Below are 14,710 nucleotides of genomic sequence, written 5' to 3'. Positions count from 1 at the left end.
CACATAGGGCTGATGTGTTCATCATCTGAAAATAACTGTCTCAACTTGCAAATAGCCTCTGTATGTTTAAATTCATAAAAGCAATTTTGAATTTTACAGGGCATTTATAAAGAGGTTTTCAGTAGTAACTCATGCCATACCTGACTACCACCCTGGAGAAGATATATTTGATTTCTCAACCTCTGGGAAAATCTTCAGTCAATGTGACCTGGACTTCAGGAATTTTCACTTTATCCCTCAAAATCCTATAGAAAAGCTACTTCATAAGTAAGAATATCTTCACTCTGTTGCGTTTACTTGCATGTTTTTTTCAGTGTTAGCAGCTTTTAACATTAAATATTATCTCTGAAAGCAAATAAGCTCTGTCTTACTAAGTAGGCAAGATTGACTCCCTTTTCCTGGAAGTCTCCTTTCCAGGTTGGCTTTACAGAACAGTGAATTGTTACTTGAAGCTTCCTTCTTTCCTCCTCTGGAATTCTTGAGAAACATCTTAAGTGCGACATAAGAAAAAAAGGTGTTCTTCCCTCTTGTATATTTCTGCTGTGTTGGGCTGTCATTGATAACCTTACAAGTTTGTGGAAGTGAAACGTTTAATTCATAAGAGCTTAACTGTCGCAAGCCAGTTGGTGGTAAACTGACTTGTGGCCTGCTAATGTTGCATTATGTCTACTGAAAACCTCAGATGTTTTCCTTCTGAATGGGCTTAGGACTTCAGGCCTCCCCCACCTAATGAGGGCTGCAGGAGGTCATGGTTTCTGACATCTGTTAGATTTAGTCACTGAGCTTAGCAGTGTGTCTGTGCGTATAGAAACAACTGTTCTGTAAGTCATAGGGATTTGTATTCAGTGTTTACAAGGCTGTCAGGATCCAAATAGATGGACAAATTCTTGCCTAATACCACAAGTGCAAATCCTGAAAAAAAATCCAGTTATTTTGCTTGGCATTTTACTCCAAACTTGCATCAGTGGAACGGAGAGAATTCATTTACTCTTAGAAGATTTTATGTACACATGTATGTGCTACTGTGGGTGTGAAGAGGAGGAGGGTGGCTTCTGATCTCTTGAGAAAACGATGTTTGTGATATACTCCTTCAGCTTCAGGCTTCTCTATTAACATGTTTTGAAGATCACAAAGGTATAAGCTTCAAAAGCATCTTGTGACTGGAGGAATAAGAACTAAACAAATCATCCCTTGCAGAAGGCAATTATGATTTAATTGCTTTTGCATTCTGCTCAGTTGGCACATGGATGTCTTCCTAGCCACTTGCTCAGACAGGCAGGTCAAGGAGATGGGGGAAATCAGGACACAAATCTCAACAGAGGTACCTGTTTTAGTAGATACTGAGAACAGGGGAAACTAAAGGGTGTGTGGGAACCTGGATATCATTAATTCAGCTGCTTATGGCATATCTGACTCTCTAAAGAAGGCTAAAGCTAAAATAATTCAGTAATAAAAGTGATGTATTTTGTGTTCTGACAGCTGCTTTTTTGCACCTCACAGACTTGCACAGTGAGTTTCGGCCGTTTTGCTTTAGTTTGCCTTCAGACTTTTTATTTGAAAAGTTATTTTAAAAACTTCAAAGTGGTTTTTTTCCTCTTCTAACAGTATTGGTAAAGGTCATTGGAGTTAAAAATCTCTAAAAATCTTTGTTTGCTGTTGATGGTCTGACGGGTGGGGAAGTACTGAGTCAACCACTAACTGAATTTTTTCTTCTCTTTCCCCACCCCCATCTTTGTCTTGCAGTTCCAGTGTAACACAGCAACTTTCTTTAGTTATTAATGGTTTTCTAAGTTCTGCTTACAGTTGTGTCTTGTGTCCCATACCAATTCTGAAGTGGCTTTTCCAGGTAAGACCATACTATTTGTGCAGTTATACTCTGTTCAGATACAATATTCTTCCTGAAAGCAGTAGTAGCAGGAATAATCAGAACAAGTTTGTCAATTTGTTGCATTATATTAACAATTCTTTTATATAAAGAAGTCTTTCTTTCTGGGTTCTGATTTGTTCTCCAGTTTGAAATACTTTGTCATTAGGGGTAAAACGCTAGGGATGGGTTTTTCTCCATGCTTCCAAGTGACTGCAAAGCTCCACTTCTCAGTCCATCTTCATATGTGTTACTGCATTTTAAAAGGGGATAGTACATGCTAGGTGAGAAGGGACTTCAGGATATAATAGCATGGGACAAATCATAAGCAAATGTTAATCTTGCTTCCTTCCATCCTTAAAAAAAAACCAACAACCAAACAAAACCAGAAGGTACATACTGCAGTATACAAAAATGCAGAAGTACCATTTCTACGTCTTTCGCCTTCTAAATCATCAGAGATAACTGCATTATCAGGTAATTTTCATGTGGAAAAGGTAGCTCAGGAGAAAAGACTGGAACTGTTGCCAAAGGAAATGTGTCTGTTTTCTAGATGTCTTTCTAGGTGTCTAAATCCTTAGGCATTTACATTGGTCTGTTACTCGCAAAAATGCCCCTCTCCAATCTCCATTCTGTTACTATGTATTCAAGGCCAGGTTGGACAGAGTGAGGCATCCCTGCCCATGGCAGGGCATTGGAACTAAACGATCTTAAGGTCCTTTCCAACCCAAACCATTCTATACTTATTTACCACATTCCAACTGTGCCTGAAACAAAAAATAAAGCTGGACCACCTGTGAAACTGCAGCCTGGGTCTGACTGGCTTTCTACTTTTGCCAAAAGGAAGTGCTTTGCTCCTCTGTGTCCTTCCCTCCAGCCAGTGAAAGAGTGCCTTCCACCCCTTCTGTGAGCCCTGATGTTCCTCTCATGAGAAGGAAGTGTGAGCCAATTCAGCCCACTTACAGAGCAGGAAACTACCCACCACTTGTGGGAGATAAAGAAGAGTGTTTTGCTGCGCTAGTGAAGTGTTCCAGGAAACTTGAGCTGTGCTTCATAGTCATGTTTTTGTAGTTAAGAGTTCTATGAAAAACTGAAAATTCATTGTTTGGGTTAAGTGTTGTATATGTTTAACTTGCTCGTGACCGGAAAAGGTTATAAGTCACTCCATTGCCCCCATGTCTGATTGAGGAGTTCAGTTAGATCACAGATGCAAATGAGTTGCAAAGGGACTTAACTCTTAACTCTCAGTACCTTCTTATGAAACAACAGACTCAACCTGGAGTTACAGCATTCCCATACTGCAAATACTCAGTTTTATTGTATTCACAGCATCTTTGCACTGCGGGTTGGGGTTTTGGTTGTTGGGGCTTTTTTGGGGGTGAGGGTTTGTTCATTTGTTGGGGTTTTCTTTCCTCCCTTCTGTTACTGTCTCTTATTTTGCCAAATAGTTGTTTGGTTTTGTGGGTGGGTTTTTTTCCTTTTTGTTTGTTTTTTTTACTTTCTTTTGTTTTATTTAAAAGCAAACTGATGTTTGACATGTAGCATTTTTTTTTTCTCTCCACAGATGATGTCTGTTCATCCTAACTGTTGTGTTTCCACCCAGATTTTAGACAGATTGATGGAGATAACACTAAAAAATGGTGAGTGCTTGAAGAATTGAAACTGACCACCTGAATGAAGGCATTTCCCTTCTGTTAAGTATAGAAGGGTATTGGGGAGGAAGTAAAAGGCTCTGTCTCTGATTGTGGCATGAATTTAGGCTCTTCTGTATGTTATGCACAAATGCTAGAAGTTGGTTTTCACCGAGTGTGTGCAAGCTGGTACTGCAGGATGTGGTGCTGGCATGTATTTGCAAAGCAGTGTGTCTGGTACAGAGTCTTTCAAACTCACTTCTGTTACTTAACAAATAGAGGTGACTTGAAAATGAGCCCAGTCTGCTCAGAAGTTCATTCCCCTTTCCATGTTTTACTTTGGAAAATCCAGACCTTAATTTCATAGCTTAAGGACTACAGGGTGTTTTTCACATAGTCAAGCCCAGTATATAGCACTGCATAGTTTACTGCCCAGATAAATGGCAAAAGTGAAAAGAATCATATGCCTGCAAAAAAAAGCAACAAACATTTTCAAGGATCTGCTTCAGCCCATGCTGCTGCTCATGTCTTGTGCATTTTGCTTTCCTTCATCTGTACTCTTAAATACTTCTCAATACAAGTTCCTTCATATGTTCCTTATGTCTTCACTTTATTCAGATCCATCAGAAGTCACCAGTTCATTTAATCCTGCCAGTTAACATTAGTAAAGTAATGGTCTCTCGTGAAGTACTTGCTCAGGTCTATCCAAGTTGCACCCCATATTTTGAATTTTGCTTGAAATCAAACTGTGAGCTGCTAGAGGAGGGACTGTAGCCTCCTTTATTTTGTGCTTTACTGGCATTAAGCTTGGTTCTGAATGAACAGTTCAAACTGATGAAATTACATTCAAAGACTTGGGGCAAATTGTCAACTATGTAATCTTTTAACCTGAGGCATTCTGTTCCAGTGCTTAACTGAGGAAGCATGTTCTTTGTTGTTGTTTTTACTAAATTAAACATTGAGATGTGAACCTGCAGTGTCTTGCATGTTATGTTCCTTTATATTTGTTGTTTTCTTACAAACTTCTCTAACACACAGAAATGATCCAATAATTCTGTAACTGTTTGGAAGACACTGCATCTAGTTTGCTGTTACTTGCTAGTTTAGTGTCCTATAGAGAATCCTCTGTAGTTTGCAGACTTCCAGATACAAGTCATACAAATCAGCCCCTTTTGTCAATGAACATTGTTGCTATCAAGTGAGTGAATTCCACCTGTTTAGCACTTCTGTTCAGAAACCTTGCCTGTTTTCAAACCTTATTGAGCTCCATTTCCAGTCCCACTATGATAACACTTGATGTTTCTCCAGCATAAAATGGTATGTTAGACTACTTTCTTTTTTTTTGTTTCCCCTCATCATTCTGAAAATAAGCATGTTGTTCAGTGTACCAGCTCCTCTGAGATGAGGGCTGGTAGAATCGGTGCTGAACTTGTTTCCCTGAAGAGGACCTTATGCTAAGAACTAAATTCAAAACTAATCCGTTCCATGTGTTTTGCTTGTAGTGTCCATCAGTGATGAACCATGGATTCCTTCACTAGCCGATGTGTCAGCTGTTTTTGTCAATATGGGTGTTGCGTTTAGATCTCTCTTTCCGTTGCAGCAGCTTCAGCCCAACTTTAACGAGTGTGATATTTTGTAAGTGTCTTCCTTTTGATATTTACTGCTTAGATCCTGTGAATGCAAGCCTTGTGCTTGGAATGTAGAATCAGAAGGTTCTCCTTTATTTCCCCTCCCTTCCACCAAGCTATATTCTTCTTTAAATTCTCAGCTCAGGTTTTATTAAGAGTAAATAAGCCAGAACTTCAAACAGTGCCTTCTAGGTAAGGATTCAGCAAACTCCACAGCATTGTCCTTTGTCCTGCATCTTCCTAATGGAGGTTTACAAGAACTATTGCCAAATAGCTGAGCAGAATTACAATGAATTGGTTACAAGCTGGGATAGATGTGTGTGCTCTGTAACTGGGGAGTGGTTTGATTTGAAGGCATTCTGAACCATGTAGCAGTTGTTTTTTTTCCCTTCAGTTTGATGCAGATAAGTCTTTGTGGACTTCTAAATTGTTGATTTACTGCTCAATTAGTGTCTCTTTTCTTAGAAGTCAGATGCAAGAAACAATGAGTAAACACCAGCCAGGAGGAGAGCTAACCTCTGCTAGTCCAGCCTTTTCCAGTCTACCAGAGAACAATTTAATCAATGTGATTAAGGTGAGAGAACTCCAGTTAGGGTGGAAGGGGTTTGGCTTTGGGGGGTGGCTTTGCTTTGGTTTTTTAGCAAAACTCCTGGTGTCTTAACCTAGTTCTGGGCATGTTTGGTGAGTAGATGCTATCCTGGGGTTTCAGCTTCACATTCAGCAGAGATTATTGCAGGCTTGTTGCAGACTTCAGAGCTTCCTGGCTTCCTTTGGCTTCACTTACAACTGCACAGTTCTGCTGCCTCCCTTTTCCAGCTGTGGCACCTTTATCAGAGGTCTTTGCTCCCTTGTGTAAAGTGCATTTAAGTCTTGTGGAACCATAGGCTGAATGAGTGCTGGTCACACTTCACAGGCTATTTCTCTGTGATTAAAGGTTGCATGGTAAAAATACTGACTTTGTAACTGATTTCAGTTCCTTGTGGAAGTATTTGAGCCATCCTAAAATATTTTTTTCTGGAAATTTTTAACTATAAAATCACTTAGTTCAAGAGGAGGCACTTGAAGCATCTCCACTAGAGACAATACACATTTCTTGAGTAATTTTTGTTCTCATTTATGCATGTGTCGCAGATTGTAAGTAACCCATGTGATAATACTTGGGTGGGGGAAAATCTCTTGATATATGTTTTCAGAACTGCATATTTAGTATATGCAGTATACTACTATGTCAGTCTTTCATCCAGTTAGACAAGAATTACCTGCAGTGGAGAAAAATCATTCCTACCCCTGTAATATCCAGGGAATACTGACATTGTTCAAAACACGAGCCTCCAGCAGGTATAAAGAAATATCAGAGTGCAGTTACTGGGAGATGTTAGTACACAGGAATTGCAATCTGAGGTATGCTTTAATGTGAGGGTGGAAAACTTAAGTAGTCTTCATACCTTAAAATAAACTAAACTGATTTCAGATTTTAATGCTTTTTTTTTCTTCTAAAGTTTCTAGGTTTCTGTACAACAGTAATTCAAGGTGGATATACTGATCAAGAAATAATGCTGCTGCTTCTATTGCTATTTAAAATAAGCTTGGAGAAACAGTTAAAGCATGTTCCTTTGATAGATTTTCAGTGCCTTTTCCTGAAGCTTCTGATAAGAATAGAAGACTGGGATACAAAGGTAACTTCATAAATAATTTTCTTCTACTGGATTTATGAAACTGGAGTTTAATTTTCAAGAAACTTCTGCTTTGAAGATTTTGTTTTGGGGGGGTGTTGGTTTTTTTGAGTGTTTTTTTGTTGTTTTTTTTGTTTGGGGTTGGGTTTTTTTGTTGTTGTTTTTTTTCTGGGTGGGGGGGAGGGTTGACATACCAGAAAAACAATGCTTGAAAATCTAAGATGAACAAATTGGGAGCTTTGGATTTGTGCGAGGTTTAGGAGGAGGGTGGATATACTGAGTCGGTTTTGTTGCCTGACGTTTGCCTGTCCTCTTCTGCAAGGGGATTGTATTGAACTTACTGCTATTTTAGCAAATACAAGATTATGCTTAAAATGGCTCTCTGAAAGAATGACAGAATGATTGCATTAAGTTAACAAAACATAATGAAAAGCTGATCTCAACTAACCGTTTTCAAAATCGTATTTAGCAGACTTAACTATAGGTGTAATGTAGAAATAATCTTTATGCACATCATCTCTTGTTAGATCAATTCCTTTTAATATTCATGCTGCATATGTTTCTAGGGAGTGGATGTGTGCTTCTTTACAAATAAAACAAATGCCCACCATATACATTCTTCAGTATGGGGATTTTTGTTGTTCTTTTAAAGATGCCTGAGCTCTGCCTGGCTCTGAGTGAACTCTCCAGTCATCACCATAATCTCCTGTGGCTGGTTCAGCTGGTGCCTAGCTGGGTAACACGTGGACGGTAATGACACTGTAACAGCACAAATATGTTGTATTGGTAACAGCTGATTTATCTGTATAAGCTCAAAGTCTGGTAAATGCAATAGGTATTACATGCTGCTTTAAAAAATGTACGTGGGTTTTCTCATATGTTACAGAGGTATATGCAGTCAGCAGTGTGTGTGTATGTATAGCTTTTTGATCACCTCTGCTGTGGAAGTTCCTTTACATTTGATGTGTAGTTTTCTGGGCTGCAAACTTCCTGGTACTCTACAGCAAAGAAAGACTTAACTTCAGGTTCTGGCATAGAATCACAGAATAGTTAGGGTTGGAAAGGACCTTAAAATCATCCAGTTCCAACCCCCTGCCATGGGCAGGGACACCTCACACTAAACCATGCCACCCAAGGCTCTGTCCAGCCTGGCCTTGAGCACTGCCAGGGACTGGAGCATTCACAAGTTCTTTGGGCAACCCATTCCAGTGCCTCACCACCCTGACAGTAAATAACTTCTTCCTCATATCCAATCTAAACTTCCCTTGTTTAAGTTTTAATCAGTTACCCCTTATCCTATCACTACAGTCCCTAATGAAGAGTCCATCCCCAGCGTCCCTATAGCCCCCCTTCAGATCCATCACCTACTCTAATTCTCACCTGAATGACCAAAAGTTAATTTTTTGGGGGGTGATTCATATCTGCATTTAAGTGTCAATCTGTTACGAGTTCTGTGTCTTTGAAATGAATACATTATAATGTATCTGAGCAAGGAGAATGAATGTGGCCCTCGGTTTTAGGCTTGGATGCAAGCATCTTGTAATGTTTATTTGTGCAGAAGAAAAGCTGCCGTGACATAAAGGTACTTATATTTCACTAGCCTCTTTACTAGTCTAATAGCACTTAAATTCAGAAAATCCAATTTAGTAGTTGTAGGCAAGTTTGTGTCTAGGGAAGCCATCCATAGCTTCCTATACTTTGTAGAAATGGTTTGGATTTAAGAAATTCTCTGGGAAAGAAAGGTCTTTGAATTGTGTTTCAGGGAATTAAGAAGACGTCTTAGCCTGGTGATAATTTCAAAGCTTCTCAAAAAGGATGTAGAAATACCTGAGGACAGTGACAAGCAGGTACTGCATGTATGTGGTGTGTCCCAAGTTGAAAGTTTAGAAAACATGAATATTACTGCTTTATGTTTTAATACTGTAAGCCTATTTTCAAGAACCTTGCAAAGTTACCATTACTAATTTTTAGTTTAGTATTGGAAGTATATTTGCATGTGTGCAACCTGCATGTTCTGCAGTTTTAAGTTCAGTATTGTTCATGTGCCTGAACTTTCATTTTGGATGTTGGAAAGGGGTCTACACTTTCAGTCTTCCTTTTGTGTTCATGTAGAGTTGCTCTTTGTTTCTGTAGTGTTGATCTTTTATTGAGGCAACATACTGACACTTTTTCTGTGAATAGTCAAAAATTACCCAAAGCATGAAAATTTTCCATTTTAATTAAAAATCCCTTTTATGTCCTGTTCTTGGGGGACAAATATATGGTGGTGGCATTCGGTTTCCAAACCAACTGCCACTAAACCAGTCCAATTTGTTAACATTTGTGTCTGTAGATGTCTCTTCTGCTTCAGTTTCTTGTGTACATGAGACCTTCTAACCTACTAAAGAAGATGAGGGAAAGACTGGAGCAGCAGGATGCTGATGAAGACCACTGTCATGCAGAACTAGAACAGGAGGTACAGAGCTGATAGTGGGGTTTTGCATTTGTCTTTTATATATTTTTATATAAATATTTAATTGTTGTTATTATGTAGTTGCATCTTCTATAATTTTGAGAATGCTTCCTTTAATTCCTGTTAATTGAAGACAGTTCTGTACATGGAACTGTACATACACTTATTTTGTTGCTGCGTTCATCTGCGTAATTCAAACTTACATTCTATTTTAGTTATAGTCATGGAGGAAGGAAAGAAGTAGCATGTGATGGAGGAACTGTTTAACAAACAGAGAAATGGTCAGATTTTCTGAATGGCTCAGTCACATGGATGTCTTGAGTCCTGTCTTCTGTAATCAGAGGACCGTCCTTCCTCCCTTCTCATGCAATCAGTGGAAACTGTTTGATGCTGAACCAGACCTTCATCTGCAGACTTCTGAAAGAGATTTATGAATCTTTTACGAATCCTTTCTCAAAAATAGGTATTAGAAAGATTTAGTCTTTGTATCCATCCATCCAAAAATTGAATATTGGTTTGATTTTTTTCAGTCTATCATGGAATCTCTTAGCAAGTATTTAGATCTAGATGTAGATGATGGGAAAATAAAGCCAATGCCTGAATTTAATTTTTGGTAATTAAAACTACAGAAACTTTTGTAGGTTACTTAAGTAACTTAAACCAGTATAATAGTGATTTAAAATGCTTCTGGTACATGAATGTACTATTTCAGATTAGATAAGCAAATGTGTAGACATACTTGTCCATTGATATGGCTATTGGAGGAATTACTCTAAAAGCAAAAATTGTGCTGGATCTAGATGTGAAGAGTTATGATTGTATTTTGACTGCTAAAGCTCTTTTGATTTCTCTCCAGGCATACTACCTAATCTACATCCTCCTTCATCTAGTCAGTGAAGCTAGTATCTTTGATCGTGTAAATTCTAATCAAAGGGTAAGTAACTTAAGTAACTCCTAAAAATCTTTAGGTTTTTATCAGTAGCTGTCATCTGATAGATCACCAGTGGAAGACAGCACTGGGGGAAATTTGTCTGGGGGCAAAGTAAATACGGAAGAGCTTTCTCTGCACTTTTTGCAGAGAAATAAACCTCTTCTGCATTTCTGCAAATGGAGCAACCTCAAGACACAAAGCTATGGATCAGCAGATGGTTATTTTGTTAATCCTTCTCAGAAAGTAACCATAAATTAACTCAAACAGAAATTCTGAGAAGCCAAATGATCCTGTGAACTCTTGCAGTACAGTTGAAATGTGTCAGTCTAAAAGAAAACCCCTTTGAAAGTATCCAGTAAAATACGTTCAAATACCCCATGGTTTTCATGTTGGAGTGCAGCCATGCAGCAAGTGAAAAACTAGGACTGTATCTCTTCTGTTCTCTGTGGTGATAGTTCCTCTGTGCCATGTGATGCAATGTAAGCATCTGTTAATACCTTCTTCTTAGACTTAGAGTAATCCTGTTCAGATTTCTGTGATCACTTGCTCTAGTTGCTTGCTGTGGGGTGTCTATATACATGCCCTGTCCCATGGAATCACTGTTGGCTTTAAAGGAATCTGTCAAATGAACTGTTTGAGAGAGGTAAAGCAGTAATGTTTGGTTAACTTTTGGGGCTTAAGTGTCTTTATTTCCTGCTCAAAGCAAAAAGTTGATCACAGAGTTTAATCTGAAACAATTTGGTAAAGAAAAGAATTGCACTGTAATGGTGTTTAGAGATTTGGGGTTGGGTTGGTTTCTTTGTTTGGGGTTTTTTGTTTGTTTTTTGTTTGTTTTTTTACATTGCCTTCCTGAAGATTGTGGAGAACTTGATCTCTTTTAATATAATTTTTAATGTTTCTGTATTTCTTAATGAAGAAAGAGTCTATTATTCACTGACCTGTTAACTATCAAGTGGCAAGAGGGGTATGGCTGAATACTGTGCAGGCTGGGCTTTGTGTAAAATCAATATAACTGTTTCATTTCTGGTCCTCTTCCAGTGAGATGAGGTAAATTCTCATGGTCTTGAGACACCAACAAATATTTATATTTAGTTTTGGGATGTCTCTCCTGCTGTGCAGAGCAGAGCCTATTAGCAGCTCCTCAGTGAGAGATTGAAAACAGGAATCTTATAAAGGAATTCACAGAATGGCAGAAGTCTTGGGAGCCCATTATCAAGAGATGAAGTTACAAAACTGCTTTATTAAGTAACCAGAAATTTTGAGATAAATCAAAGATCAGTGCAGAAACCTTGGCTGTTTTACCTGCTTAGTTAATTCCTACAAAAGAAAATGACCGGAGTCATTGCTGAAAAGGTTATTTTTTAGCTATTGTAACTTCTCAACTTTTTTTTGCTGATAAATGGCACTGCACTTGCTGCCTTGGGAACAGACAGGACTTAGAAATTAGCTGCTATGAACTTTAGCAGGGCTACACATCACAAATGTTATACTTCTGAACTCTTCTTTAAAGCTCTTAGATGTGCTGTACCAGGGCCATGCCAGCAATCGACAGAGGATCTTATGGTTTTTTTCCTTTCTTTCTTTTCTTCCTTACTGTATATTTCTGAGGAAAAACCATCTTGATGCGTATTGTTTTTAAATTGCAATAATGTCTGAAGGAAGCTTTTAGTTTTGACATGGAGGATTTAAAGAGCTGTACACTTTTGTCTTTATTTAGCAACACTTACTGAAGCTTTGTGGTGCCTTAGATAAGCACATAAAATGTGATATTAGGGAAGATGCAAGGCTGTTTTATCGAACTAAGGTAAGACAAGAAAGTTGGAGAGGGGGTGTTTTGGGATGGTTTTTAGTGCTCTTGATGTATGGTGTTCCCTTATCTCAGCCCTGTTTTCTCTGTCTGCATCCTGCCTTTGCATGTACATAAATATATACCCCATTTTCATGCACTGAAAATATCTTTTTGCTAACAACAGGACTATTAACAACTGCAAACTGTTAGGTTGTCTTCCTTTTAACCAGGCATCTCAGCTTTTAGACCTGCAGAGTCGCTCTGTTTCTTTTCCTGGCAGTCGTTGGTAGCTGGCTCCAAAGAGCAGAGGGTATATGCAGGGCAGGATACAGACTGGAATACTGACCTATCTTGCCATGTGTCACAGGTTTATTTTCAAATTAATGAATTAGGTAAAACTGTTGTAGATTTAAGCCAAAGGTTGGATAATTGACTTTCATTTGCTTTGCGGTGTGGGGTTTACTGATGAAATTGTAATTTTATGACTTTCGTGCTTTGCATGCTGTTGTAGCAGGCCAAATCAGAGCAGTGATAAGTGACCAACCTCAGCTTTGAAAAGCCTTGGATTCTTCAGCTTCAAATCAAACATTTGCAGTTGTGTGCATCCTTAGCTCTCAAGATTGTTCTGTTGTATTCAGCCAGATTAGTAGAGCCATGGATCCTTTTTCCAAGTTAAATGTTCTTGCCTTGATTTTTGTGTCTGGGGTCACATTCACTTTAGTTTTTTATTTCCCTTGCACTGAGAAGGGAAAATCTTCCTCTGTTTTTTTCCATCACTTCATTTGTGTAATCATACGGTAACTTCTAGAGGACTCCGCTGTGCTGGGTTTTAACACAGCATATGAAGCAAATCTCAGTTCTGAATGGCTTGGATTAAACACCTGCTTGTGATTGGTCATGAGAAAGCACAGTTTTACATATAAGGAGTTAATTTTGGAAGCAGGCAGTGCTTGGATTGCTTTTATGATTGCAGTTGCAGGCTCCTTTTCTAGATACAGTCAGACTTGTGTAACAAATTGAACTCACCCGAAGGATGAGGTGGGTGTTTGGAAGCCAGAGGCTTGCATGCTGATTCCAAACACTTAACACGGGGAGTCATGTGCCTGTAATGTGTTTGTGTGGAGTACATTACTTTGCATTGAGAGCCCAAAATTACAGGGGTCTGGTTGGAATTGAGGTGGTGATACTTTGGGCTGACTATAAAATTGGTCCCAGTAGACCTTGGGTGTTGGGTTTATCTGGGGTTTGGGGTGAGATGGGGTATGATTTTGGCTTTTTTTAGCATAAATGGCTAAAGTAATCTGTCTGAACTTGCAGGTGAAGGACTTGGTTGCCAGGATATATGGCAAATGGCAAGATGTGATACAAACCACTCGGCCTACTCAGGTACTGTAACGAAACTTTCTTCTCTTTTCATATTGCAGGGTGCATTTAACTCATGATTTTAGCATTTGAAAACAGCATATTCTTTTAAAGAGTATTTTTTTCTTCGTAAATGGCATGGCTGCAGCATGCAATTAAATGTATTAGAATAGAATTTAATTAAAATTACTACTTTGTTGGCTTCAGTAAAACCAAGATTTCATCTTTATCCTTAAAAGTGTTGCTTTTGTAAAGGGCTTGTATAATACACTAAAATGTTAGTACTGAGTCAAGTCACAGGGCCTGTGTCTGATTATAGTTATTAGCAGACACTTTGAGAAGGACATTGGGGCATGAATGCAATGATGCACTTCCTGCTGTGGTCTGGCAGCGTGTGACTTGGAGGCTACTTGAGTCCAGGGCTCTATCAACATATGTTTAACAGCCCTTGATGACTCCTTCCCCTTCAAATGTGTTGGATTTCATACAGTGACTAGGAAAAGCCTTTTGTGCTCTATGAAAGCAGCAGTAGTAAATGATGTCCTGATTAGTCTCTCATTAATATTTGCCTTCATGATGCCTAGCTGTCTTTGGTGGAATGGGTGGATAATTTCTGCTGATACCCAGAGTTCAGAGCTGTTTCTTCCACTCTAGGGTTGTAAGATTTCTTTTCTAATGTGATCAGGCCATCTGACTGAGTCCTGTCTTGGAGAAACAGTAACTTTCTAGTAATGTAGTGATGCACTTAAAATCATACATATATGCTTAGTATTGATTTCAGTTAAAAATTGTGTCATTGACCATTTGTCTGTAAAAACTATTAGTGACTACCAGTAATGCACAACAGAGACATAGTTGTGTGTGTGACATTTCTTGTTCTAGAGGGGGAAGGAAATTAGTAACACATGGCTGCAGAAGCAACTTGCAGCTTACTAACTGATGTAAGCTGATAATGACGCAGCTCTTTGAGAGATACGTGGGGTTGATTCACATATGTGAAAACTGGCAAGTGTTTCTGAATAAAATTCTAGGCACTTGCAACACATCGTGGTGATCTCTGGCTAAACACTTGCCTACTTTACGCTACTGTCATTGGGTTTTTGACTTGTTTACTCTTTTGCTTTTGCTCTTTAGGGAAAACTGCATGATTTCTGGGAGCCAGATTCATGAAATCCTGCCTAGTTCAGGGAAAAATAACAGAAAAACTTAAAACAAGGAAGATACAGAATGAATGGAGCTTCACCTTGATCAGAAGAAATCGGTCACCTGAGTTGGAACGTGAGCTTGATACAGGCAAATATTAGAAACACAAGGATCAGATTTGATCAACATTGCTTTTCCTACAAATACACTATTTCTGAAAAATTGAAGTGGGTAAAC

At 38.7% G+C, this 14,710-nt stretch overlaps 1 protein-coding gene across 11 annotated transcripts in view; it reads left to right on the top strand.

Moving 5' to 3' along the window:
* The window catches only part of SLF2 (SMC5-SMC6 complex localization factor 2), a 31,140-nt gene extending 16,430 nt beyond the window's left edge, over positions 1–14,710 (top strand). For 5 of the 11 annotated variants that reach the window (XM_061372552.1, XM_061372548.1, XM_061372553.1 and 2 more), the window contains 13 exons: positions 100–267; positions 1,744–1,846; positions 3,429–3,504; positions 4,998–5,130; positions 5,589–5,697; positions 6,623–6,799; positions 7,449–7,546; positions 8,559–8,652; positions 9,129–9,251; positions 10,105–10,182; positions 11,897–11,983; positions 13,286–13,354; positions 14,465–14,710. In XM_061372552.1, the coding sequence (XP_061228536.1) occupies positions 100–267; positions 1,744–1,846; positions 3,429–3,504; positions 4,998–5,130; positions 5,589–5,697; positions 6,623–6,799; positions 7,449–7,546; positions 8,559–8,652; positions 9,129–9,251; positions 10,105–10,182; positions 11,897–11,983; positions 13,286–13,354; positions 14,465–14,500 (1,351 nt within the window). In that variant the 3' untranslated portion in view covers positions 14,501–14,710. Of the gene's footprint in view, positions 1–99; positions 268–1,743; positions 1,847–3,428; positions 3,505–4,997; positions 5,131–5,588; positions 5,698–6,622; positions 6,800–7,448; positions 7,547–8,558; positions 8,653–9,128; positions 9,252–10,104; positions 10,183–11,101; positions 11,738–11,896; positions 11,984–13,285; positions 13,355–14,464 lie in introns of those variants that run through there. The other 6 variants (XM_061372549.1, XM_061372543.1, XM_061372546.1 and 3 more) reach the window with 4 other exon arrangements.

Source organism: Neopsephotus bourkii, unplaced genomic scaffold (assembly GCF_033783945.1).
Source record: "Neopsephotus bourkii isolate Nb327-2 ecotype Australia unplaced genomic scaffold, CSIRO-AGI_Nbou_v1 NB_1615, whole genome shotgun sequence".
Taxonomy (NCBI): Eukaryota; Metazoa; Chordata; class Aves; order Psittaciformes; family Psittacidae; genus Neopsephotus; species Neopsephotus bourkii.
The sequence above is the reverse complement of the archived record's forward strand: the minus strand, read 5'-3'. Positions and strand labels throughout refer to the sequence as shown.